This window comes from Phodopus roborovskii, unplaced genomic scaffold, assembly GCF_943737965.1.
Source record: "Phodopus roborovskii unplaced genomic scaffold, PHOROB, whole genome shotgun sequence".
Taxonomy (NCBI): Eukaryota; Metazoa; Chordata; class Mammalia; order Rodentia; family Cricetidae; genus Phodopus; species Phodopus roborovskii.
In genome coordinates this window covers 166186-192209 of record NW_026125911.1, presented here as the reverse complement: position 1 = coordinate 192209, position 26024 = coordinate 166186, and the positions used below count along the sequence as shown (strand labels likewise).

Here is a 26024-nt window from a genome sequence, read left to right as displayed (position 1 = left end):
TCACAGCTTATTGTAATAGCTTAATGCTTACTAAAATGACTCACACTTACTAAGACTAAATAAGTATTAACTGAACAAAAATACAGTGTACTAAGCACTCTGTCTTTAATTCCTGAATAAATTCTAAAATAGCTTCATACCTGGATTACCTGTATTTCATGGAAAAGAAACCGAAGCTCAAAGGCCTTTGGCAACTTGTCTAAGGTCAGAGTCAGGGCATGTGCTGTTAACATGGCTCCTTCTAAAGACCTATTCTCTAACTTACCACTTGGAGGCTGACAATATTTCATGTTGTTCAAGCCTCAAATTAGACAAATACCCTCCCCCCCCAAACAAAGCAATGAATGTCTATCTCAGGTTTGTTGGAAAGACTGCTTGAATTTATATATGTCAGGTACTTGGTCAGAGTGGTTGGCATATAGTCGATATTTAATAAAAGCTACTGCTGGTGCTACTGATGCTGCCATTATTACTAAAACCAGTATGCAGGATTGCCATTATTATTAAAACCAGTATGCAGGATGTGACTACAGAGAGGCGAGGCCACCTGCTAAGCACTGCCCTCACCCTGCAAATCAGTGCCCTTGTTTCTGCAGTTGGGCATGTCTCTACTGGATTGGTGTGGAACTCTCATCAACCCTCACAGCACTTCCTAAAACAACTGGCACAGGAGATCTCATTTTTGCTTAAAACACAATATGGAATATTAGGAATATTTTAAAATTCCCTTATACAACAAATGGCTCAAGAGAAGTACTACAGGCTACAAATATTAAACTCACCAGTAGATACTATTAAGGAAATTCAAAATTGAAAAAGTAGTTAAGAATGTCGTCTTGCTCATAGTCATAAGGAATTTCATCTTCATGGATTCCAGCAAATAAAAAGTGGTATCCGGGAACAGAGCAGAGAAAAAAAAATACAAATAAGGTGGCCTCTTTGTTCTGTATTCAGATACACAGAAAAGGTAACATTTGCATACTACTTTATTTTCTGTCTTTTAGTTTTCTGTCACCTTAGTTTCTAAGAGAACATTCTAGACATATTCAGTCATAGAATAGTCCACATTACAGATATTTTTATTTTATTTATTGATTGATAAGTTCATACATACATATGATGTTTTGATCAAATCCACCCCATTCCTTCCCCTTTTAATTCCTCCTCTATGCCCCCATGACTTTTTCTCCCAATTTCACATGCCCTTTTTCTTTAAGATTGATTTTTATTACATCACATTTCCTAATCAACTTTATGTGTTTTGTACAAAATATTTTTATTATATTTAGTGATGTGTTTTGTATATGTGTGTGCTTCAGGCGGGTATTTGTGTGGGCGCTCTACAAGGACAGACACACAGAATGCTCTGGAGTGGGAGGTACAGGTTGTTGTCAGCCAATTGATGTGAATGCCACAACTGAATCCTGATCCTCTGCAAGAACAGTATCCACTGGTAGTCACTGAACAATCTCTAATGCCCCATGTGCTTTAAAAACCATAAAGACTGCTTAGTTTTCCATGTGTGTGCATGTGTATGACAGTCTACAGGAGCTGGCTAGCCTCTCAGAAGTCACATCCCTGAAGAAAATGGACTATCCATGGTGGAAGGGATGGGATGAAAATGTTTGGAGTTGATCACCCCAGTCTCTTATTTTCGGCATGTTGAACAATTATATGTCTGTATTAATTGCCATCTATGCAAAAAGATTCTCTGACAAGGGTAGAGTTATGCACTAATCTATAGGTAATAAGAACAGGGAGATAGTTTATTATTATGTCTATTTAGCAGAATAATAGTGTTAGGTCCTCCCTAGGTTCTATCACCTAGCCAGTATTGGGGTTTTGGTCCAATTAATGACTCCTAGGAATGAGGTCCATCTTGTGGAGTAGGCTTTAAATCCAATTACAAAATAGTTTGCGACTACCATAACATTTATGTCACTACTGGAACATTGGATATGTCTTGACAGGCCAATTTGTATTCACAGTTGTGTAAGGTGGATAATTACTTTCCATGTATTTGCACAGCATCTTCCAGCACCATGAAAGCTAGCCAGTAAGGGTGGAACTTCCACAGCAGTACCAGCGTGATTTCTCCATATCTTATGTCTTCAGCAACAGGGCCTTACCACCAAGTTCTAGAAGGTAAAACAATGGCAACAACCTATAAAGTCTGGGGGGGGGGTGGGATTCCACTAACCAAAACTTCAGAAAGAGTAGACCAATACCTATCACTTGGATTTTATTTGATAGAGAGGCACTGTCTCCATCTTATTGAGTATTCACACACACACACACACACACACACACACACGCACGCACGCAAGCACGCACGCACGCACGCACGCACGCACGCACGCACGTGTGTGTCTAGTGACCGCAGAGGCTATAAGAGGCCATTGCATTTCCTGAAACTAGAATTACAGGCTAGTGTTAGATGCCATGTGGGAACTGAATCTGTGTCCTCTGCAAGAGCAGTAAGTGTTGAGCCACCTCTCCAGTCCCTCGGAATAATTATTTTCAACCCCACTGTGTGGATCCTTGTTAGAACATGGTCCAGTAATGGAGTCATGTGAGAAGATTTCTGACTTCTGAGTGCTTATGAGAACACACCAAGAAAACAAGAAAGAGACTGGTGACCTCAGTTTCTTCAAAACATGCAATTATTCTCGAAGTGAGGCATTGAATAGGGTTGGCAATTGCGTGAGACTTTAGTCCACCTCATTTATCAATTCCCTTCTCCCAGTTCCCACTGTCTCTAGAGTGGTGACAGGTCCTGGGGTTCAAACTCAGGTTGTCAGACTCAGAAACAAGTGATTTTTACCTGATAAACCATCTTACCAGCCCTCTAGAAGGTATTTTCACTGTTAGAAGAGATAATTGAGACTTAAAATTTGCAACCTCATAGGAATGATTATGTTGAAGCAGCATCAGGAATTTGTATTTGAAATTCATAAAAATGAAAAATCTTCAGGGTGTAGAACTAATGTGTGGCTGGTTTCACCAAGAATTTGTTTTGACATAAGCTGATAAACTCTGAAGGCAATACAGGTATCCTGAAACAACATTATTTCTTTCCTCCAACACAATGGACTGTCACTGACAGTTACCCATTGTATAAAAGAATCCTAAGGATAGGTTTGGGAAAAAGTGAATGTCAGTGTTTGGGGGTTGTGGTTCTTATCTCATTTGTTATCATTTAATGGGGGGGAGAATCTTCCAAGTTATTTCTAAGGGAGTGAAGAAAATGCTGTAGAAGCATCTCCAGGAACTTGCCCTACAGATATAGAGAAATGCCTTTAGGTCCTTGCACTTAATTTCTAGTTTCTATTTAAGTGGGATATATGCCACCACTCCCAAGACACTGAGATAGTAAGGAGCATATTGATTCCTTCTGATGGACAGATTTGAAGCTAGAGGTGTTTATAGGCTTCATTTAGCCTTACCCAAGCTACATTCCTCAGAATGGTTTAACGTTCTAAGGGAATATTTTGTTTATCATAAAGTTTGATTGTTTTCCTTGGTTTAAATCATAAAATAGTAGAGAAAAGCAATATGGTACCTCCAGGCTCTTAAACTCCTATGTTCAGGTCAGTAACCACAAAAGCATCTGACAGCTATAAAAATGCTTATCATATTAAATAGGTTTGAAGACAGATACTTAAAAATGGCTTCTCCAAATTATTCAAGGTCAAAAGTCTAGTTAGTAACAAATTCAGTAGCCAAACTAATTTTCTTCCATTTTTTGACAATTTTTTTCATTTAAATTCTTGTTTTACATGTCAATCCAAGTTCCCGCACACTCCCTTCCTCTCCTGTCCCCCCAATCCCATCCCCTTTCTGCTCCCCAAGAGGGTGAGGCCTTCCATGGGGGGATCTTCAAAGTCTGTCATATCATTTGGAATAGGGCCTAGGACCTCCCCCAAGTGTCTAGGCTGAGGAAGTATCCCTCTATGGGTAATGGACTCACAAAGTCCATTCCTATACTAGGGATACATACTGATCCACTACCAGAGGCCCCATAGACTGCCCAGTCCTCCTAACACCCACATTCAAGGGTTCTGGGTGGGTTATATGCTGGTTTTCCAGCTATCAGACTAGAATCCATGAGCTCCCCCTTGTTTGGATCAGCGGTTTCTATGGTTTTCTCCAGCCGGGTCTTGACCCCTTTGCCCATCACTCCTCCTTCTCAGCGACTGGATTCCAGGAGTTATGCTCAGTGTTTAGCTATGGGTGTCTGCTTCTGCTTCCATTAGCTACTAGATTAAAGCTCTAGGATGGCATATAAGGTAGTCATTAATCTCATTATAAATGGAAGGGCATTAAAGGTAGCCTCTCCACGATTGCTTACATTGTTAGTTGGGGTCATCCTTGTAGATCTCTGGACATTTTCCCTAGTGTGATATTTCTCTTAAAACCTATAATGGCTCCTTCTATTATGGTATCTTTTTTTTTCTATTGTTTCCCTGGTGAAATCTTCCTATTCCTTCATGCCCACCTCTCCCCTCCTCTTTCTCCTAACTCCCTCTTCCCTCCCCCCATGCTTCCAATTTGCTTGGGAGATCTTGTCCCTTTCCCCTTCTCCAGGGGACCATGTATGTCTCTCTTAGGGTCCTCGTTGTTTCCTAGCTTCTCTGGCAGTGTGGATTGTAGGCTGGTGATCCTTTGCTCTATGTCTAAAATTCCTACATGAGTAAGTACATTCCATGTTCATCTTTTTGTTACTGGGTTACCTCACTCAGTATGGTTTCCTCTGTTCCATTCATTTGCCTGAGAATTTCAAGCTTCCATTTGCCCATCCCTCCCACCCCCAGCTGAGTAGTACTCTATTGTGTAAATGTACTACTATCCATTCTTCAGTTGAGGGACATTTAAACTGATTCCAGGTTCTGGATATTACAAATAATGCTGCTATGAACATAGATGCACAGATGTCCTTGCTGTATGAATGTGCATCTTTTCGGTATATGCCTAAGAGTGGAATTGCTGGATTTTGATGTGGACTGATTCACATTTTCCTGAGGAACCGCCATTCTGATTTCCAAAGTGGCTGTACAAGTTTGCACTCCACCAGCAGTGGAGGAGTGTTCCCCTTTCTCCTCATCCTCTCCAGCATAAACTGTCTTTGGTGTTTCTGATTTTAGCCATTCTGACAGGAGTAAGATGGTATCTCAGAGTTGTTTTGATTTGCTTTCCCCTGATGGCTAAGGATGTTGAGCACTTTCTTAAATGTCTTTCAGTCATTTTAGACTGCTCTGTTGAGAAGTCTCTATTTAGTTCTGTACTAAACTTTTTAATCGGATTATTTGATGTTTTGTTAAATAGTTTTTTGAGTTCTTTATATATTTTGAAAATCAGCAATCAGTCAGATGTAAGGTTGGTGAAGATCTTTTCCCATTCTGTGGGCTGTCGTTTTGTCTTGTTGACTGTGTCCTTTGCCTTATAGAAGCTTCTCAGTCTCAGGAGGTCCCATTTATTAATTGTTGATCTCAGTGCCTGTGCAACTGGTGACCAAACTAATTTTCACCGAATGTCTAAGTATGTTCCTTTTTCTGACCAATGCCAAGAAGTCCTTAAGGCTCAAAAATAAATAAATAAGTAAAGAAAGAAAGAAAGACCTTAGTTTACTGAACTAACAGAAAGGAACAGAACCTCCCAAACTCTAAGAATCCTTACTCTGAAATTGAGATTCACTGACTTAAGGCTATTTCTTAAACAACTCTAACTAAAACTCAAGGAATTTGAATGTGGGGTGGTAGGTTCTTCTTTAGGGTACATGATGTCACTGGCCACAAGTAGTCATATATGTTTACAGAACCATTTATGGATTCCCACATATTGAGTGGGCCTCTAACTGCATCGTAAATACATATTCATCCTTATATCCTTATACTTACATATAAGTATAACTCTCACACTCAACAAAGATTTTGTTTTTACAACACACAGATAATTATACAAAGCTTCAACTGGTCAAAATGCAAAGAACAAATGAATGTGGGAATATCCAACCCTAACATACATCTATAACTTAGCTTCTATACCTAAGCCTCAGGAAACATTGCTCAAGAGGGACCAGAAAGATTACAAGACACAATAGACTAGGACTTCTATTGTGAGGTAGTAACTTCTACATATGACTGGGAAGCTACACCTATGAAATCTCAAACATATGATTGCCTAATCAAGACCTATACAATGGTATGCTAAGTTGGATGGAAAGACTCTCATAAAGTGATATGCCAAGATGAAATGTTAATGGCAATTAAGAGAGGGCAAATCAGTCCTCTCTAGGGATGAACCAAATCACAAGTTATCCAATTCCAAGCAGTCAGCCATAAATATATATACATAAGTATATTACCATGTAGACACAGAAGGCTGTGTTTTGTATATATAGCATAACATAATATACATATGTGTACATATAATTATTAAAGAATGGATCACGAATTTTCAGAGCATAGGAGAAGTTGGAGGGAAGAGATGCAAATGATGTAAGTATAGTACCTATTGTATTAAAAGTCACAGCATTAGGAAGGGTGAGAACCACTGTCTAGACCATCAACATGAGGAACTGTATTAAAGGTCCCAGCATTAGGAAGGGTGAGAACCACTTTTTAGACCATCACCATGAGGAACTGTATTAAAGGTCACAGCATTAGGAAGGGTGAGAACCACTGTCTAGACCATCAACATGAGGAAATGTATTAAAGGTCACAGCATTAGGAAGGATGAGAACCACTGTCTAGACCATCAACATGAGGAACTGTACTAAAGGTCACAGCATTAGGAAGGGTGAGAACCACTGTCTAGACCATCAACATGAGGAACTGTATTAAAGGTCCCAGCATTAGGAAGGGTGAGAACCACTGTCTAGACCATCAACATGAGGAACTGTATTAAAGGTCCCAGCATTAGGAAGGGTGAAAACCACTGTCTAGACCATCAACATGAGGAACTGTATTAAAGGTCACAGCATTAGGAAGGGTGAGAACCACTGTCTAGACCATCAACATGAGGAACTGTACTAAAGGTCACAGCATTAGGAAGGGTGAGAACCACTGTCTAGACCATCAACATGAGGAACTGTATTAAAGGTCCCAGCATTAGGAAGGGTGAGAACCACTGTCTAGACCATCAACATGAGGAACTGTATTAAAGGTCCCAGCATTAGGAAGGCTGAGAACCACTGTCTAGACCATCAACATGAGGAACTGTATTAAAGGTCCCAGCATTAGGAAGGGTGAAAACCACTGTCTAGACCATCAGCATGAGGAACTGTATCAGAGGGTCCCAGCATTAGGAAGGGTGAGAACCACTGTCTAGACCATCAACATGAGGAAATGTATTAAAGGTCACAGCATTAGGAAGGATGAGAACCACTGTCTAGACCATCAACATGAGGAACTGTACTAAAGGTCACAGCATTAGGAAGGGTGAGAACCACTGTCTAGACCATCAACATGAGGAACTGTATTAAAGGTCCCAGCATTAGGAAGGGTGAGAACCACTGTCTAGACCATCAACATGAGGAACTGTATTAAAGGTCCCAGCATTAGGAAGGGTGAGAACCACTGTCTAGACCATCAACATGAGGAACTGTATTAAAGGTCACAGCATTAGGAAGGGTGAGAAACACTGTCTAGACCATCAACATGAGGAACTGTATTAAAGGTCACAGCATTAGGAAGGGTGAGAACCACTGTCTAGACCATCAACATGAGGAACTGTATTAAAGGTCCCAGCATTAGGAAGGGTGAGAACCACTTTTTAGACTATCACCATGAGGAACTGTATTAAAGGTCACAGCATTAGGAAGGGTGAGAACCACTGTCTAGACCATCAACATGAGGAAATGTATTAAAGGTCACAGCATTAGGAAGGATGAGAACCACTGTCTAGACCATCAACATGAGGAACTGTACTAAAGGTCACAGCATTAGGAAGGGTGAGAACCACTGTCTAGACCATCAACATGAGGAACTGTATTAAAGGTCCCAGCATTAGGAAGGGTGAGAACCACTGTCTAGACCATCAACATGAGGAACTGTATTAAAGGTCCCAGCATTAGGAAGGCTGAGAACCACTGTCTAGACCATCAACATGAGGAACTGTATTAAAGGTCCCAGCATTAGGAAGGGTGAAAACCACTGTCTAGACCATCAGCATGAGGAACTGTATCAGAGGGTCCCAGCATTAGGAAGGGTGAAAACCACTGTCTAGACCATCAACATGAGGAACTGTATCAGAGGGTCCCAGCATTAGGAAGAATGAGACCCATTGCTCTAGCAACATTATACAACAAAGTTGAAATCACAAATAAATCATACTTAATTTATAATTTTTTTTCTTAATGGATAAAGTAGACTTAAGGGTGGGTTGGCAGGGGGTGGCGAATGCAAAAGTAAGCCGAGATGAAGAATTTCCTTTGAGATTTGCTGAGCTGTATGTGTACCATCTTGACAGAAGTAATATCTTCACAAGGGTTTCCTAGCCACAAAGTCTTTCTTTATCTGAAGATCTAAGAGCTTTCCCCTGTGTAGCAGCCTTAAAGATACACAGTCTCACATGCCAGTAGCTTAGTTTGCTGCTATTCGTATAATGATATTAGCATAGGAGAACTCAACAGCACTTCACGTTTTCTAGTAACAATAAATTATCACACTGTGTTAGCCCAATGGAAGCATTTACATTAGTTTGGCCCTAATTACAAATAGGTCTCAGAATTAACCATGTGACCTTAGACCTTCTCTTGGTTTAGATTTCTATACTTGTAAAAATGCAGTCAGACAAAGTTGTTTCCAAGTCTAAAATATTATGATTCAGTTTTTACCACTATCCATTTTGATCACCAACATACGAGGTTGACCTTACACCCACTGTATGCTAAGCTACCAATGCCTAAAGCCTTTTGGTTCAATGAAATTACAAAATTGTTCCAAAGATACTATAATGATTGAGGAAAGAGATGTATTATCATCTTTCCACCCTGTCTGTTCTGTGCCATCATCATTCTCCCCTCATCAAGACACTCAATTTTCACACTAGGATTCTATAAGACTTGAGAAAGCAAGTAGTCTCGTTACTTTTTGATCCCTTTAGTTATCAAGATAATGGTTTTATTTTTTGAAACTATAATCAGATAAAAATGTCCAAAGGACTAAAGAAACTGAGTTGGGCAATTAGTCTACTCTTTTTTTGTATTTTAATTCCACAGAAATGAACAATAGGCTCTTTTTGCCTTTGGCACTATAATAATTCAGCTGATGTGCTAGAAATATCACACACAAAGACAAAAAATGGTGGCCTTCTCCTGCTTTAAAAAAAATCAATGTTTTCAATTGTGGACTTCAAAGTACTTGTGAAATAAAAGTCTCAACCATGGGAATCTGAGCTAAACCAAAGGGACTCAAGTGTCACAGAAAAGTTCCCCAGTTTGTTGCTCTTTTTTTATAGATAAGAAAGAAAATAAAAACACTTCCAGGCAGATGGTTGAGCTATACAAGAAAGGGAGCTGAACGTGAGCCTGGGAGGAAGTCAGTAATGAATGTTGCTTCCTGGTTTCTGCTCCAGTTCCAACCTCCATTTTCCAGCTTGAGTTCCTTCCCTAAGTTCCCTCGGTTATGAACTATCACATGGAAGTGCAAGGGAACTCAAGCAAACCCTTTCTTTCCACAAGTTGTTTATCACAACAAACTGAAATAGCGTGGATATCTATGGTCAGGATTAAGTACACACATTCTTGTGTGTCACACAGTATACCTTTTTGTCCACTCAGCTTTACTTGTAAAATGTTCATTGCGATGAATTGTTGGTCTGCTTCAAAGTCTCTGGCTTTTGGTATACTATCAATACTGCGCCCTCACAGAAACTCCTCACAGATATCCTGCTGTTGACCTGAGTCATGGTGATCCTGTGCTTATGGTCCCACAAGACCAGTCCCTTCTCTTACTCTGGCTGGTGCTAGACAGGGAAGATGTTGGGATGGGCCAACTCAAAGCCCTGGATGTCATCTGGGTGGTAGCCAATTTGGTCGATCCTGGGCACTGGGACTGCATCCGTCAGGTGAGGGGCAGAGCCAGCTCTTCTAAGCCCAGCTCTCTCATGCCTGTGGTGATGGGGGAGGCACTCTCTCCTGAAAATTTCCTTTGTAGTTTGCAAGACTGATTATGCTTCCAACAATAGAGATATAGATCAAAAGGTAATGGCTACCAGTGGGCAAGTTGGTGGACAGAAGGGGAAAGAAGCAAGAATAAACTGCTTCTTAGAAACTTAAGGAAGTAAAACTAACTTCTAAAAAAAACAGCTGGATGCAAATCACTGAAACTGTACAAATAAAACAGCCCAGGTTATCGGTGCCACTTGTTTGAAGAACAGGTGGTCACAAGTTTCTTCGTGGCACCAACTTCATACATCCATCCCAGGTTATTGAACCCATCTGGAGTAAGGCTCCCAACAGGGCAGGGCTAGGTCTCCCAGGGCCAGGGAAGGGCAGTGCCAGCTCAGCACAGCCCTCAGATTTCAACAGGCATAGTTCCTATGGCCCCGTATGGTAACATAGGGCCAAACCAAACTGATGCCCAGTCTCTCTGATCTGGGAAGCTAAGAAGGGCTGGGCCTGGTTAGTACTTGGATGGGGGTGGGGTCCTTATCTTAATGAAGCATTCCTCATGATGCTGGTCTATGTTGGTCAAAGCTGGTTTTCTTCTCTGGTTGTTAGTATATCATCTGATAAACTAGTGAATATGAAAATTCTTTACGAGAGTTAACAGACTGATGTGGATATCTAATATACTGAAATGTTTTCCTGAAGGAAATGACTCTTGGGATTCAATCATTATTACAAATGGAAAATGGGCGGAACTCTCTCTTTTTATACTGAGTGATGAATTACCCACCTTAATTTTAGCAATACCACTTAGTATTAGATATCAAGTTTTGTTTGTTTGTGTTTTGCAATACTCAGAACAAAGCCTGAGACCTTACACATGTTAGGTAGATACAATACCACAAATCAATATCCTCAGATCAGCATCAGATATTAAAATGCAAGCATGCCTTTCAATGCAGGCCTATAGATAAAAGACAGTGGAAATAGGACTCTATCAATGACTGAATATTCACTGGGATATCCTAATTATTTCTAGTTAATTGCCTACTTGCCTAGCCCTATAGAATATTGACACTTTCTTTGAATATTTGTGAATGATGCTGTAATCCATTCCATTTTAGTCATTATTCAGTCTGCCATATTGACTCATGGATTCTTCCACATTAGTGTTTGGTATCTGTCTTTCTGAAAATCCATATAGTTTTCAAATCTGGCAACAGTGTCATCTTATAAAAAGGAACTTGGAATTTTAATTTCCCATGGTTTAACAAACTCATTTGACATAGAGCATTTCAAAGAAATTACTTCACTGTTATGTTAGCAATTTATGTAACTGGAGCCATGACCAAGGAAATATTTCTATAGATATAAACCTATAATGTGAGAGGAAGCACAGTCTGAAGAATTTTGAACTCACTTTAAGATAAAAACTACAAAGGAGTCATACACTTAAGATCCTGTGGTCAAATATGGAAAAAAAAAGATACCGAATTACAATCGCTAATCTACCTCATTGACACTGGTGGTAAATCCTGAAACTCCATGCACTACGTTTCTCTTGGGCACTTAAGACATTCACCTGGTAAAGGCAATGTGTCCATTAGGGGCAGGCATTCTTTTCACAAGATCTTCATGGATGGTTGAGAAGTGTGCTCTCTGAAGGAACAGAAGTTGACCTTTAGGGACAGGTGAGGCTTTGTAAGTGAAGAAAAGTCATGGGTAAGGTTGTGCCTATGAAGGACAGCTGATTAACTTGGCCAAAATAAAAGATTTGTTTTGGGCAGCAGCGGGAAAGAAAATTGTAAAGAGCTATGACCATCTCAGATTTTGAAGATACCCCTTTGAATAATGAAACTCAAGCTCTGATCATCTTACTCTATACTATTTACTTTCAAATATAGCTTTCCTTAGTCTGCCACTAATGTTTAATATATACTTTAGTAATGAGACTGAGTTCCTATCATTGAAATGGTAGAATATGGTTTGGAGTTAGAAATAGAAATATGGTTTGGAGTTAGAGCCCTCAATAAGCCACTTGCTGCATGTTCAGCCTTGGGTAAGTTACTTAACCTTTATTTCTTTTCTATAAATATGTACAATAATACACTCAAGATGAAGGAAGAAAAAAAAGGTTCAAAGAATGTGTGGATTTCGTAGCAAATGGAAACTAAGGAACATAAAAGGAGAGACAATTCAAGGATTTTTTTTTCATTGCATCAAACTGAATAAGAGATTAAGGTGGTTACAGTTTGACATAAGGGTCTCCTCTAAGTCAAACAAATCAATGAGGCCCAAGGGGAAGAGGCTAGTTCCATCTTTTGGGGTCAGAAAGCAAGATGCCAAACTGTCATTGAATCCTCTGTTTGAGAAAAGGACAGAGAACTTCGGCGTAGGACACTACATCCAGTCTCAAAGGGACCTCACCTGATTTGTCAAATAGCAGGGTCCCTATCTCCATCCTCTTGTGATTAACCACTTCACTGAGGCCTTGTTTAAGCTTGGCTATGAGAGACCAGAAACAAAGCAGGAGAAAAGGAGAGGCTGTTAACATGGGCTGGGGGAAAAAAGCTTCTGGCAAAAGGGGTATTCTCACTAAGAAACCTCCTGCCCTTCAAGCAGGGGTCTCTAATGTCACTGTCATGGTGGAGTACCATGAGCTGGTGGTATTCCTTGTATTACAAAATGAGGGTTAACCTGCTGCATCATCAAGGGGAAGGCCGGGCTGGGACGGCTGTTCCAGAGGAAAACACGTATCACTGTTGCCTTCCTGTAGGTTAATTTAGAATACAAAGTCTCCCTGGCTAAGCTGTAAGAAGCTATCAGTACAAATTATAAAGACAGGTAAGATGAGATTCATTGCCGCTGGTGAGCCAACATCCTGGATCTCAAAACTGTGGCTCACAAAGCCATATGGGAAAACAAAAAAGCCAATGGACTTGCCACCAAATGGGGTTAAATGTACATACCTGAGTTTTCTGTATACAAATACATTAAGAAATGTCCTTCAAAAATGGCCTGCAGTTTATTAACTTCAAAATTGTTGAGACTGTTTCTGTCCATTTTCTGTCATAATGACAAAATATTCAAGGCTGGGGTACTCTGTCAAAATGTTTATTTGGTCTGTCATTCTGGTGGTTGGAAAATACAAACTGTACTGTGTCTCCATCAGACTATACCATTACATTTTAGAGAGGTAGAAAAGGAATCTTCCATGTGCAGAAGTGGTGCGTGTACAAACAAGAAAGCAAAATAACAGGAAAGGCCAGACATGCCGTTCTATAAAACTGTAGTCTTGTGGAAATCAATCTATTCCTGCAAGACACAACCCACTCAAAGAGACCACCATTAATCCATTTGCCATGTGGGGAGCTCTCCTGACCTAAATACCTTTCACCAGGGCCCAGCACTTAGACTTCATCATGCCAACAGTGCCATATTTGGTACCAAGTTTCTGGCATAAGAACCTTTGAGCGAAAGAACAACAGGAACCTTTGAGAGAATGAAAGAGTAGCAGAAATCACCACTAACTTTCAAGAAATTAGCTTTAGTATAAAGGGAGACAATGGATTTGCTGAAAAGGGACAATATAGTTGGAACGGGAAAGGGAGGAAAGAAGGGGTATACTGAGACACTGGAGCTGGCTTATTTCAGCTTCACTTCATTTGCACTGAAGGACAAAGAGTAAGCTTTGCCTCATAGCTATGGTCAAGAGCTATAAGAGATAGACATGTAGATGGCTCAGAAGTGAAGCTCCCTCAAGAACATCAAACCTCAGCTTCCCTCTGCTAGGATACTGCAGTAAATGGTGACAAGAGGGAAGGTCCTATTCACAAACCACCTCCCCTCTCCCTTTTGTCTAGCAGTGCACAAGAAAGAAATGATATCAGTTAGCAATCCACCCATTTGCACTATCACAGTATTGACAGCTGAACAATTATAAGAGCCCCCTTCTATATCAAAACCTCATTAATTTCGACTATACTAATTTGGAATTTGTGGCCATTTAACCAGGTCCGTGTTACCTTTGTGCTACTTAACAAAGAAAGGGCTCACTATGCAAATATTGTGAACAGGATTTCAGGAAAGTTCATTTGGCCTTCCAGGAGCTTATTCCACTTATTTTAAAGAACGCACTGTTTTTAAGGAACTTCAGAATATTCATTATTTGAATGCAAATTGATTCTGCTAATTATAGATTAGTGTAATCTACTGTTAAAATCCTTTATCTGCAACAGTTAACTTGGCTCACAATTGGATATGCTCATTAGAAATGAAATGTCAATTCTTTAAAGCTGGTTCACAATTCAAATTAACATACCCCCCTTCTTCCCACCCCCATGAGTTAACCACAGTTAAAAAGGAACTGCCTGAAACTATGAACTTATGATTACAGTGCAAAAACCAACAAGTGACCAAAAAGCCTCAGAGCAGCCAAAAGCGATGTTTTAAAGTTAATGCTATAAATCATGAGTACACTCTCCATGTCAGGTTCTACTGGCAGCCGATTTTGCCCTTATTTAACATACACATGTGAGAAATGAATTTAGAAACCCGGATAGGATTTTTAAAAGGATTTGTTGTTTGTTTGTTTGTTTCAATTGGAAAGAGACAAGAATTGCTAAAGAATATGTAGAGGAGGTGGGGGAATGGGAGAGGAGGAGGGAGGAGACATTTTTGTTGAGATGTAAAATAAATACATTAGTTAAAAAAATAACATCAAAACGAATAAGTGACTGCAGACTACAGAAGAGAAATAGGCCTTGTACAAATTGTAGCTGTGATAACTAGAAAAACAACATAACCAAGGACAAGTTAGTATAGAACTAAAGTTGTATAATCTTCCTTAGTAAACTTTGAAAACTGTAGTAGAATATTAAAGCGCAATAAATAACCAAGGATGCTACTAAATGATAAAAGTAGAACTACGTTGAACATGGTTTTAAAAACACAAATAAGTTCATAAGCACAATAACACAAAGAGAGGCATACAATAAAACTGAAATATATTGATGCTTAAAAAGATGAGGATCATGTCATATGATAAGAAAAGAATAGCAAGTCATTAAGTGTAGATATCATATTAAACATCACCTACATCATTTCAACTACTTTGACTAACAAGCCCTTGAAGAAGGCTTTAGCTTTATTTCTGCTTCACACGAAAAAAATGGAAACCCAGACTAATGAACACACTCTAAGCTGAGAAAGAGAATGAAAGAGAGAGACAGATATACACACGCGCGCGCACACACACACATACACACTGTAAGGGAGAGAGAGCAGCTCCTGGGCTATCCACCTTACCTTTCCAAACTCTACAAAAAAAGAATTCCGTCCTATATTAAGGGTTCCATATAGGTAATATTTATGCTGTATTGTTATTTTCCAAACACATATTTAGCAAACATCATGACTATGAAATAAGAGACAGAAAATGATATTGCGTTCATAAATATACTTGGTTTTGCAAGCTGAAAATAAAAGTAATAGTAAAAACAAAAACAAAAACAAACAAACAAACAAAAAAAAACCAACCAGGAACATGTCTATTAGGCCCACCCTAGTATATCAGGTTGTTAACTCACCTAAATGATAAACCCTGAATATCAAATAATCAGTTAATACTTTTTTTGTTGTTTTCTCATTGTGTTTAGAGAAATTTAAAATAAGAATATACCAATAAGACAGGAGGAATGAGGAAAGGATTTCAGGGAATGCTAGCCATCCTTTGTGCTGTTTTGGGGGAGTCTAGAGAATCTGCTTCTCAGGTATTCTAACTAATGCTAAAGGCATCAAATACATGTGAGGCCTGCTTTGGTGGTGAAAGCTCTAATCAAACAACTCAGTCACCAAGGCGGGAAGATAGAATTTTGAGGTCAGTTTGGGCTACATAGTAAAATACTGTCTCACAGTAGCAGTAGACATGTGGACATGTTATATACATTGCAGAGGTACTCGAGTTGGAGACATTGAAATATATGCAATTATGTGATCTAGAGACAAAATGAGGATATCCTGTTCCATGTTCATAGAAAGACAAATGGGTAGTGAAACACTCACTCATACAATTCCACTTCTATAAATATCAAAATTCTTCAACTACCCTTCCTGCTTCAAATCTACCTATTCTTTGAGGTTCTGCTAAAAATGTACTCTTGCTACAAAGTGCCCCATACTCTGTAAAGCAGAAATAGCCCTCATTTCTGCTTTCCTTCCTTGTGCACATTCACCACAGCACTCGTGATAATATCAGTTATTCATATATGTGACTCCTCCATCAGATGAAATAGGCAAGGGCATCTTACTTGTTTCTGCAGTTCCTACATTACCTAGCATAGAGCCCACAACCTACCAGGCTATGGGGAAAAACTCCCTCAACAGCACTGATTTAAGACAGTGCATTATCACCTAGCTTACCTGAAGGAGTATTTGTTCTCTTTCTTTTCTTGCTTGATTCCCCTCCATTCTCAATGAGGCCATCTGCGACCAGAGGGCCATTGGCACTAGCAAATTGCAGGGGTTCGTTGTTGTTGGCAGGGTCAAAGGGCAGCTGGTTCAATCCTAAAGAACAAAAAGAAAGCCAAAGTCCAGACTCCATTAAGGACTGGGATCATCCCCAGACTTTATGATATGATCTGATATTGGGGGAAAAAGCAAACAAAAACTTGGAAGTCTTAACAGAGTCGTGGTATCTTTGTATAAAAAGATAAATCATTGAAGACAGTTGCCCTCTGTAATTTTTGCAGGTTAATTGACAAATACAGAATTAAAATATACGACAGTGACTCTGTCATTTTTAAAAATCCTCCCACTTCTGTTTAGTCCTTCTTTCATTAAGATGACAGGACAGGATGTAGTGATGTGTGGTTATAGACCCAGCTACTCAGGAGGCTGAGGCAAGAGGCCATATAAGTATAGAAGTTTGATGCCAAGGTAGACTACATAGTAAGACTTCATCTCAAACAAAATGGGACTCTGTTTTAGATGTTTCTGTAGCAGGGCCTACATTTCTTTGAAAAAGGTTAGCTTTGAATTTTTGAAATACCCCATAAAACTTCTCCATTATTTTGTGATGAGTTTTGTTGAAATAATGTGGATATAAGCATTAGACACTTCTGGGGTCAGTCATCTCCAGTAATAAGACAAAGGTCTTTAAGAACAAAAACTGCAAGGTCATGGCAAGTGAGAAAGGAAAAGAAAGATATGGACACTGTGGGCAGCTGTTCACTTGCCAGGATAATAGCAGTTTACAGGCCCGGTTTGCTGGCATTTCTGTCATCATGTTCAAACGCTGTTGGAAGCATGGATACTTCACTATTCATTGCTGCACCACACAGAATGTCAAAGTGTACTTTCTACTAAGTCTTAGAGATGGGTCAAAATCTCCGACACTAAGAAGCTATGCCATCATTTGTGGAACTTAGTTATACAAAAGATCACAAAACGTCCTTAATGTTTTAAGCAAATGGACAATTCTATGCTATACTGCATTCATAGCTAGTGGCCCACAAGCAGCAGGTTAGACACATCTAAAGAGGGGAGTAAAGTTAAGTTCTCACTCTGGCAGTAGCAGAAGGGATTTCAAGTGTTTCCATCAAAATGTCATGAAATACAGAACGAAAAACTTTGTTAAAGCCCAAAGTAAACATATGTCTTCCAAGCCTTTTATTCACTATTTCCTATCAAAGGGGGAATTAGGTTGGTCTGATTTGGCCCATTTTTTTAACCTCTAATTTTTCTATGTCCTCCAACTATACAATTTTTGAGACAATGTTATAAAACATCAATAAAAGGATTGTAAGACAAATAGTTAAATGTCAGTCAACTCTTAGTAATATGAATGCTGAGCAAAATGCTCCCCATTATTGTTTATAATAAATATGTTAGCGAATGTTTTTTCAGATCATACAAAATTTAATTTATCCCCCTAGCAACTAGACTACGCTGGGACTTGTCAGCGTCCTTTAGGACTTGTCAAATATTCTTCATTTACAACATGTAAGTAACTATATGAAATAACCAAACTTGTTTCTTTTCCTTAAGTCAAATGTTCACTTACATCCTACATCCTATTATGACTAGAACTAAAAACAAAGTAGGCACAGTGGTGTGGGTCTGCAATGACTCCAAAGTGATTATGTACAGTTCCAAAACTTTCTCAGAATTTCCTTCTGCATTGTCAGTCTGATTAGACCAAGTTCCAAGGAGAACAGAATGCTTGTATAAGGGAAAAAGCACAAGAGACCAAGAGCGCAAATCTTTGGTTTCTTTTACTAGTTAGATTAGATTGGCATACCACAACATCTCTCTTATCCCTAGCCTCATAATGTGTGGGATGAGTGGATAACACTGCACAGAGTTGTGGCAGAGATTAAAAAATGGGTGTTTGTGGCTATTATTTTTATTGTAAGTGAATTAAACAAAGATTTTCCTTATCAACTTGTCAGTCCTTCAGAAGGAGACGCTGCACCCCACAACTGTATTCCTTTATACCTTGTACCACATTAATATATAGTTTATATTGAATGAATTTGCCCTCAACAAGTGGGGGGGGCAGGTAGCTCATTAGCTCATTATATTAAAGCCTTGGCAGATGATAACCAAATATTAATGCCACAACTGAAAAGTGCTAAAGCTGATTGGAACAATATTATTTAAAATAATTAGATTTTAAATGCATCTCACTCATTTGAGCAATATACTACAGGATGGGTAAAATACTGATTAAAAGAAATTCTCAGAGATTAGCATGCTCTGATTAATGACTGTTACTCATAGAGATTTTTTATTTGGTTTTGTATTGGATACTTTTACGAATGATGTATTAGTCCATTTCCCTGTTTATGAAGTGGATGACCGAGGTGCTTCCAGAACTTCTGAGCCATAATCTGTAAGTGGAAGCTAGTAGGAACACCAAACTCCTGGGACTTATATAAATATATAACCAGATTGTGTGTGAGAGATATTCAGTATCACATCTGGCCCATAGTTAATGCTCAATAAACATATACTGATCATTCCAATATGGTCAAATCAAGCATGTTTAAAATAAAACACCTTCTTGAACTGTCTGATCTATGGCACTGCTTTCGCACTGCTTGCTTCTGCCCTGGTCAATACACCTTCTATTTCCTCCTGGAGTGAGCAGGTGAGATGTCAAGGGAGTGGCTTCTATGCTGGGGTTGAATGGACATGGTAAGCTCACTAAATACTGACCACAACTAGTATAACATTGATTTCAAAATTTTAGTTTATGATATTGAGGAAGTGTAAAGTGAAGATGTAGATCTGAACTTGCCCTAATCCAAAACCATTGTCTACTTTCCTTATTGAACTTTTTATTGCTGTGTCTCCATTTTTTTTTTTAAAGTTTAAGTAGTCCAGCAAATAAAAATCTGATGAGTTGAGGTTCTTTGATCATAGCCATTTGGTCAAAATCATACTTGTTCTATTTGGCTTCATATAATAACTTTAGCAATTAAGATATTTTATGCCTCAGACTAATGTACAGATTTTTGACACTGAGTAAGACAGAGATTTCAAGAGTTTTGTGTGAATTGAGCTCTTATAAGATCCAGATACATGAAAATTTAGTGCAGCACCTCAGTCTTATTTTTAATAGGGAAGGATGTCATATCAAACACAGAGATATCTCATACAGTAAGCCAATTCATTGAACACAAATCCGCGTTTTATATTACCTAGGACCCAATATAGTCTTCAAAGATTTGTAGCTTGAGAACAAGAGCTATAGAGCTAGAGAAATCCTGTGAAAGTACTGTTTCCTAGCTATTTTTATTGTATTATTTCATTCTTCCCCAAAGACTGAAACAAATAAGTCAGTAAATCAATAAATCAATAGGTACCTATAGGGGCTTTTGTGTACTATGTATATGTGATTTATATCAAAGGGTATTTTAAGTAAAAGGACACCACCAAAACTACTTGAAAATTAAAAGGAAATCCATCCCTTTAACACCAAGACTTCTTGGTAAATTTAAGTGATGACATAAACAAAAATATTAGCAATGACAATATTGCAACTCTCACTGAAACTATGGAATTTACATTCAAATCTTTTATGAAAGCAATTTCTACTAAATTTTACCAGACATGATGAACTGGAAAATGTTATATTTGAAAGAAATTTTGAGGTTATCAAGTTCATTCTGTACAATATAGGAATTGTTTACAGTATTCTATCATATCAAGTTAGGAACACCCTCCACAATGCATACTAACACTTGCAATGAGTGTTTCAACTCATAGGATTAAATAAAATGTAACCCTGCAGATCCAACTTCTTGCTTAAAGTTGTGGCTCACAGACTATATGACATTAAATGTCTCCTCTAGGCAAGTTCACTTGAAACGAAAATGATTGAAGATCTGAGAAATCTATTAACTGGAGGCAACAATTGTCAAACGGAGATCACTGCTGAAAACCAAAACAAACAAACAAACAAAAAATCCCTAGCTTTTTGGCAATAGGAACATTTGGGTAAATATGTCCTATTTTCCAAATGACTTCAGTGTAAAATTAGATATGAGACATTATGATAGTTGGGAGGGCCCCCACCCCCAAATTAGGTAGTTTTCTTTAGTTTTTCATCTGGGGATTTGCATAGTGTAGGCAAGTGCTCTCCTTTAGCACATGATTGGTTGGGATGAAGGATTCATTATACACATTATAAACAACCTAGTCTTTAACCAATTTTTGATCCTCCTGCTTCTGTCTCTCAAGTACTGATATCACATTTGACAGTTGTATGTCAAGACATCTAGCTACAAGTTAGTGGGGATTTTTTTGAGATTACACTAGAATTACAACATGTCTTCCTTCCCTTTCCTCCATTCAAAACTCTTTCATTCTCTCATTCAAATTCATGACCTATTTTTTTTAATTGTTATTGCATATATATATATATATATATATATATATATATATATATATGACTTGTTCATTTTGTATGAGTCAGTTTTAAATTTTAAACTTATGGGCAAACAATAATGGATATGTCATAAAGAAATCATGAGGTCCTTTTATAATATTTCTTCATCTCTGGGATTCCCTCCACACATTCTTTCTCTGATTCATTCTCTGTCTCTTATAGGCCAGGAAACCCTTGACTCCACATTTGATCATTCACAGTATTGAAAATGGTTGTATTTCAATATCACTCTTCAATCCAGCATGCACAAACTTCCTTTTTTGTAAATAAAAGTCTTTCTTGAATTGTAATGGACATAACTTTCAGAGCAAAATTTACATGTATATCACCATTTCCTAAATGTGCAACACAGGTAACGAGATAATTTTCACAAAAGATGGCCCCCGAACTTATTTTTATTTTTTGTTTTTTCAAGACAGGCTGTCTCTGCCTCCAGAATGCTGGGATTAATGTCATAGTCCACCACTGCTAGGCCAGCTCCCTCAACTTTTAATTACTCCTCAAACTAGTTAGTCAAAGTACCAAAATCTTCACAAAAATGCTCCATCTAATCCAGGCCTTTGTTGTTTTTTTTTTTTTTTTTGGGTTTTGGTTTTTCAAGACAGGGTTTCTCTCTGTAACAACCCTAGCTGTCCTGAAACTCATTTTGTAGATCAAGCAGACCTGGAACTTACAGAGATCCACCTGCCTTTCTCCGGAGTGCTGGGTTTAAAGGCGTGAGCTGCCACTGTCCAGTAGCCTACACTATGCCTGGCTTGAACGTTACCACAACACTTATTTCAGGACATGTTTATGTATTCCCTGGAGACTGTATGTTTGCCAAGGATTGAGATTCAGTAAGTCTGAATTGTGATCTGCTTTCCTGACAAGTTCTTGTATGTTGCTGAACATGATGCTGTGGGGTCCCTTTGGGACTACCTAGCATTCATAAATCTATCTAATCTATTTTTATACCTCTGTATCTCTGGCACACACTGTTCCTCTGCCTACTTCTTTTTTATTTTTGTTTGAATATTTTTTATTGAAAATCATTTCATACAATATATTCTGATCACAGTTTCTCCTCCTCCAACCCCTCCCAGATCTGCCCCACATTCCCCAAACAACTGCACATCTTTCTCTCTCTCTCTCTCCAGGAAACAAATAATATAAAACAAAATGAGAAAACTAGAATAAAAAATTTAAAAAATGTACACACACACACACACAGACAAACAGATACATACCATATAAACATAAAATCAGAAACCACATATACAAGCAAAAGGTCCATAAGACAAAAAAAAAAAAAAATGCCCAACCATTAGTCAAAGTAAATCCTTCCTCCTTTAAGTTGTGTTTCGTTGAGTACTTGGTTATAGCAAACTCTTAACTCAATAGGAGTTTATATTAATTTGCCACAAAAACTGAATGAGGAACATTTGCAGTATAGTGTGGACCCTACGCCTGCAGACTAAATCCTAGTTAAGGACTGGGAGGTGTTAGCTTTCTGCTCTTCTAATGCATTTTTTTTCTTCCAGGTAATGTATAGTGATTAAAGTTAAGTCATTACTTCCAGGTAATGTATAGTGATTAAAGTTAAGTCATTACTTCCAGGTAATGTATAGTGATTAAAGTTAAGTCATTATTTAAGAATCGTGAAATAGTGATCATTTTTGGCTTGCAATACCATTAGATCATTCCTTTCATCACCATGGACTTTCCAAAAGGCAAGAATAAACTACAACTGAAGTGCCTCGTTCCAAGGCTTTACTAAGTGGTACCTTTAAGAAGGATGCTACACTACTGCAACACTGGAGTGGCACTGGAGCTGTGATGGACAAGGACTGCTTCTCTAAATACATATTACACTGAACTTGGGGTATTGTCTGAGGTTCTTCCTGTGGGGCTGACATCCAGCAGGCCTGGTAATGGTGAATTATTTGAGTAAGTCTGAACTAAACCCCTTAAAGTGTTTAAGTCTCCTGAGTAGGAAAGCCAAATACATATTTGCAACTTTCAGAAGAAGAATGCTTCAGAACTCTTTTCCTTTATACAATTTAATGCTGGGGAAACACAGTAAAATCACATTACTCAATGAAAACAAGGTCCAAAAAATTTTTGATTTGATACAACAGTTCAAAGTGACAGATGGTAGATGGGCAATCTATCATTTCTTAATGTCTGGCATTCCTCAAAGGAACTGGTAAAAGTGGTCCCAAGTTTGCTGTGCTTTAGCCCAGGGGAACAGTTATGGCTGGTACCCACTATTCTTACCCCATCTTTGGGAATGGTACAGAAAGAGGGTGGTTTATCAGTATCTGCTTTGAGCTGGCTTCAAGCCATGCTGCCATTCCTGTTGACCAATTTCCCACCCTAATAACTGGAAAGGGAATGTTCTTAACACACTGACCATTAGGTGATCTGTTTAGTTCTTGTCTGTCAATGTATCCAGAACTACAGTATTATGGGTTTCCCTGTCTCAATAAAACAAATAATTGCAGATTCTGAGCCTGAGGGCAGAGAGTTGTTCTGGTATTGAAATTGGAGTCTGTCTTGTCAGATCTGTAATGAGGTCTTCCCTTCAGGCTGATTGTTTTCATAAAGCTGAGGAAATTATCAAAAGCAAGCACAGTTTTCACTGCAAAACCTATTTCAATGATTTTGAAAACTAGCTCATCAGCTAGATCTGGTCAGGAGCCTAGGCTGAGCCAGCCCTTTCAATAAGAACAGTTACAATATACAGAGAACACCAATTTCCCCTAATAGATTCTTAAGATGCCAGTAAATAAGTTGTAAACAACTTTCAGCAAAATGATTCCACATGCTGTGAGTGAATGAAAATTGAACTTGCTGTCAGATAAATCTGTATTTCTGTGAATGATGTTTTGAAAGGGAGAGTGAGGAGAGCTGGTACTCCTCTGATCTTTGGCTAGTTAATTTTATCAGTTAATGCTAGAGGGATATTGGTATCCTTTATAAGAGATACACTGCAGGAAAAACAGGTGAATCTTTGATTTCTGAAAAAAAAAATGTGAATTTCACCAAATTTCCTTCCTTCATACTCAGCTGTCATTAAGTATTTATCCAATCACTGTGCTACAATTTTAATTATCTCCTAATTAACCAATGATGAGTTTGTGATTTAGCATTCCCTAAAGATAGAACTGTATAAATATGGTACATCTTCATTTACATTCTCAGAAGTTTCCCCCTCCTTTCCTCTCCCTCCCTATTAATTTTTGTTGCACTTTCTTTGATGCTCTGCAGGTATGCTTTCTTCATTCCGTATCTTTGATCACCATTTGGATTCATTTCTCAAAAATGTATGATAAAGGCTCTTGTTGACTGTGGAAGTAAACACACAGGAAAAACCGGAGATTCCCATAATATCCTAATGCATCTCCAGAGATCCATACCTCCCCTATAACTACTCTATCTTAGGAATATCAGCAATACAGGGAGCTGACAAGTGATTAACTCCTTTAGTGAAGTCACTGCCACAGATGAAGTTAAATTCACTTCTGCAGAATCTAGCCTCGGATTCTTGGGAAGACAGCATAACTTCATAGAGAAGCCAGTAAAAGAAAAAAGAAAGAGAGCAACTTTATGTATGAAGTAAGAAGTACAACTCCTGTTGTATAAAAGAGGAGAAAATTAATTTTATCCTGGTCTGAAGTCTAATTGAAGTAGTTGATATGTATTGGAATGAATGAGCTAATAAATTAATATGGACCCATTGTCTCCCTTCTTATTCACCCAATTCATTAAAACAATTCTGTGTGTTCATCAGTATGCAAGGCCTGAAGAGTTCATTATGTGGTAAGATAGTGTCTTTTCTCAAGGATATCAGAGTCACAAAGAACAGCCAGCATATGTACAATCTGGCCTGAACTGTGAATTAGATAAATGAACCCGTGTTTAACTTCTCAAAATTCCTCAAACATGCTACTCACATTCATGTTCATGTCTGTCTGTGCATACATTCCCTTGGAGAGCGTTACTTGCCTTTCTACACCCCACACATGTCATTCTTCAGTAAAATTTCTTTTAACTTGGAAGGTTCTCTTCACAGAGAATTGTTCATTGTGGATGTCTGTTCTAGGTGGCCACTATGACATCTGATCTATGCCATCTGGTACCAGGATAGAGGATGTAATGAAAATTAGAAAGCACTAAAGGTTGAGTGACAAATTTGGAAATGAGTCACACCGTGGATATATGGCAGCAGAAAGAATTCAGTGGAATGTAATCTGTAGGATGGAAAGAAATAAATGTGTTCCATAATATTTATAAAGAAGAATCATCTTTATAAATGTTCAATCCACTGAATGGGTCTAGTATTTGAGAAAAGAGGAATCCAGAACGATTCACTTAAAACCTCTTGAATCATGAAAAACTGCAATCTAGGTTGGCAAAGTGGTTCAGTGGGGAAAAGCACTTGTTTTTTCAAGCTTGATGAACTAAGTTCGATTTCTGGTACTAGCAGTGGAAACAAAAGAACCCAATTGTGATAACCACAGATGTGCCCCGGCATTTGCCATATGCACATCAGATACATATGCACATCAGATACATACACCTCAACCATAATAAAAACTGCAAACTTTGTGGCAATCAGTAGGAGAAAAAGCACATTTCATCGAGAGGCATATCCATATGGCTATACTGCAAAATAAAGCTGTTTCTAGTCTTTAAATTATTTACCATAGTATAAAGGCTGCCAGGAAATACCAGCAAATGGCTTACAATTGACCTTTAGTATGTATCCCTAACAAAGTCTTTCAAAAGACACAAATTCATCCAGAATATAAAGTATAATGTTGTAAGAGGCAGGATAAACTATTGGGCTAAGGAGAGGAAAAACCATTTTAATAATAGGTTTTGGACTTGGTTTATTTTGTGAATAGCATTCACTGACTAAGGTGTCTTTGAAGGTCAGTACAGTAATAGCTAATAGATTCCTTTGCTCTCTCTCTT

The 26024-nt window shown here is 38.4% G+C and overlaps 1 protein-coding gene across 3 annotated transcripts in view; it reads right to left on the bottom strand.

Moving 5' to 3' along the window:
• The window catches only part of Enox2 (ecto-NOX disulfide-thiol exchanger 2), a 261719-nt gene that overhangs the window by 137874 nt on the left and 97821 nt on the right, over positions 1–26024 (bottom strand). For all 3 annotated transcript variants that reach the window (XM_051178965.1, XM_051178966.1, XM_051178964.1), the window contains exon 2: positions 16532–16675. Coding sequence is in view for 1 of the 3 variants with exons in the window: in XM_051178964.1 (XP_051034921.1) it covers positions 16532–16675 (144 nt within the window). In the remaining 2 variants the exon portion in view is untranslated. The remainder of the gene's footprint in view (positions 1–16531; positions 16676–26024) is intronic.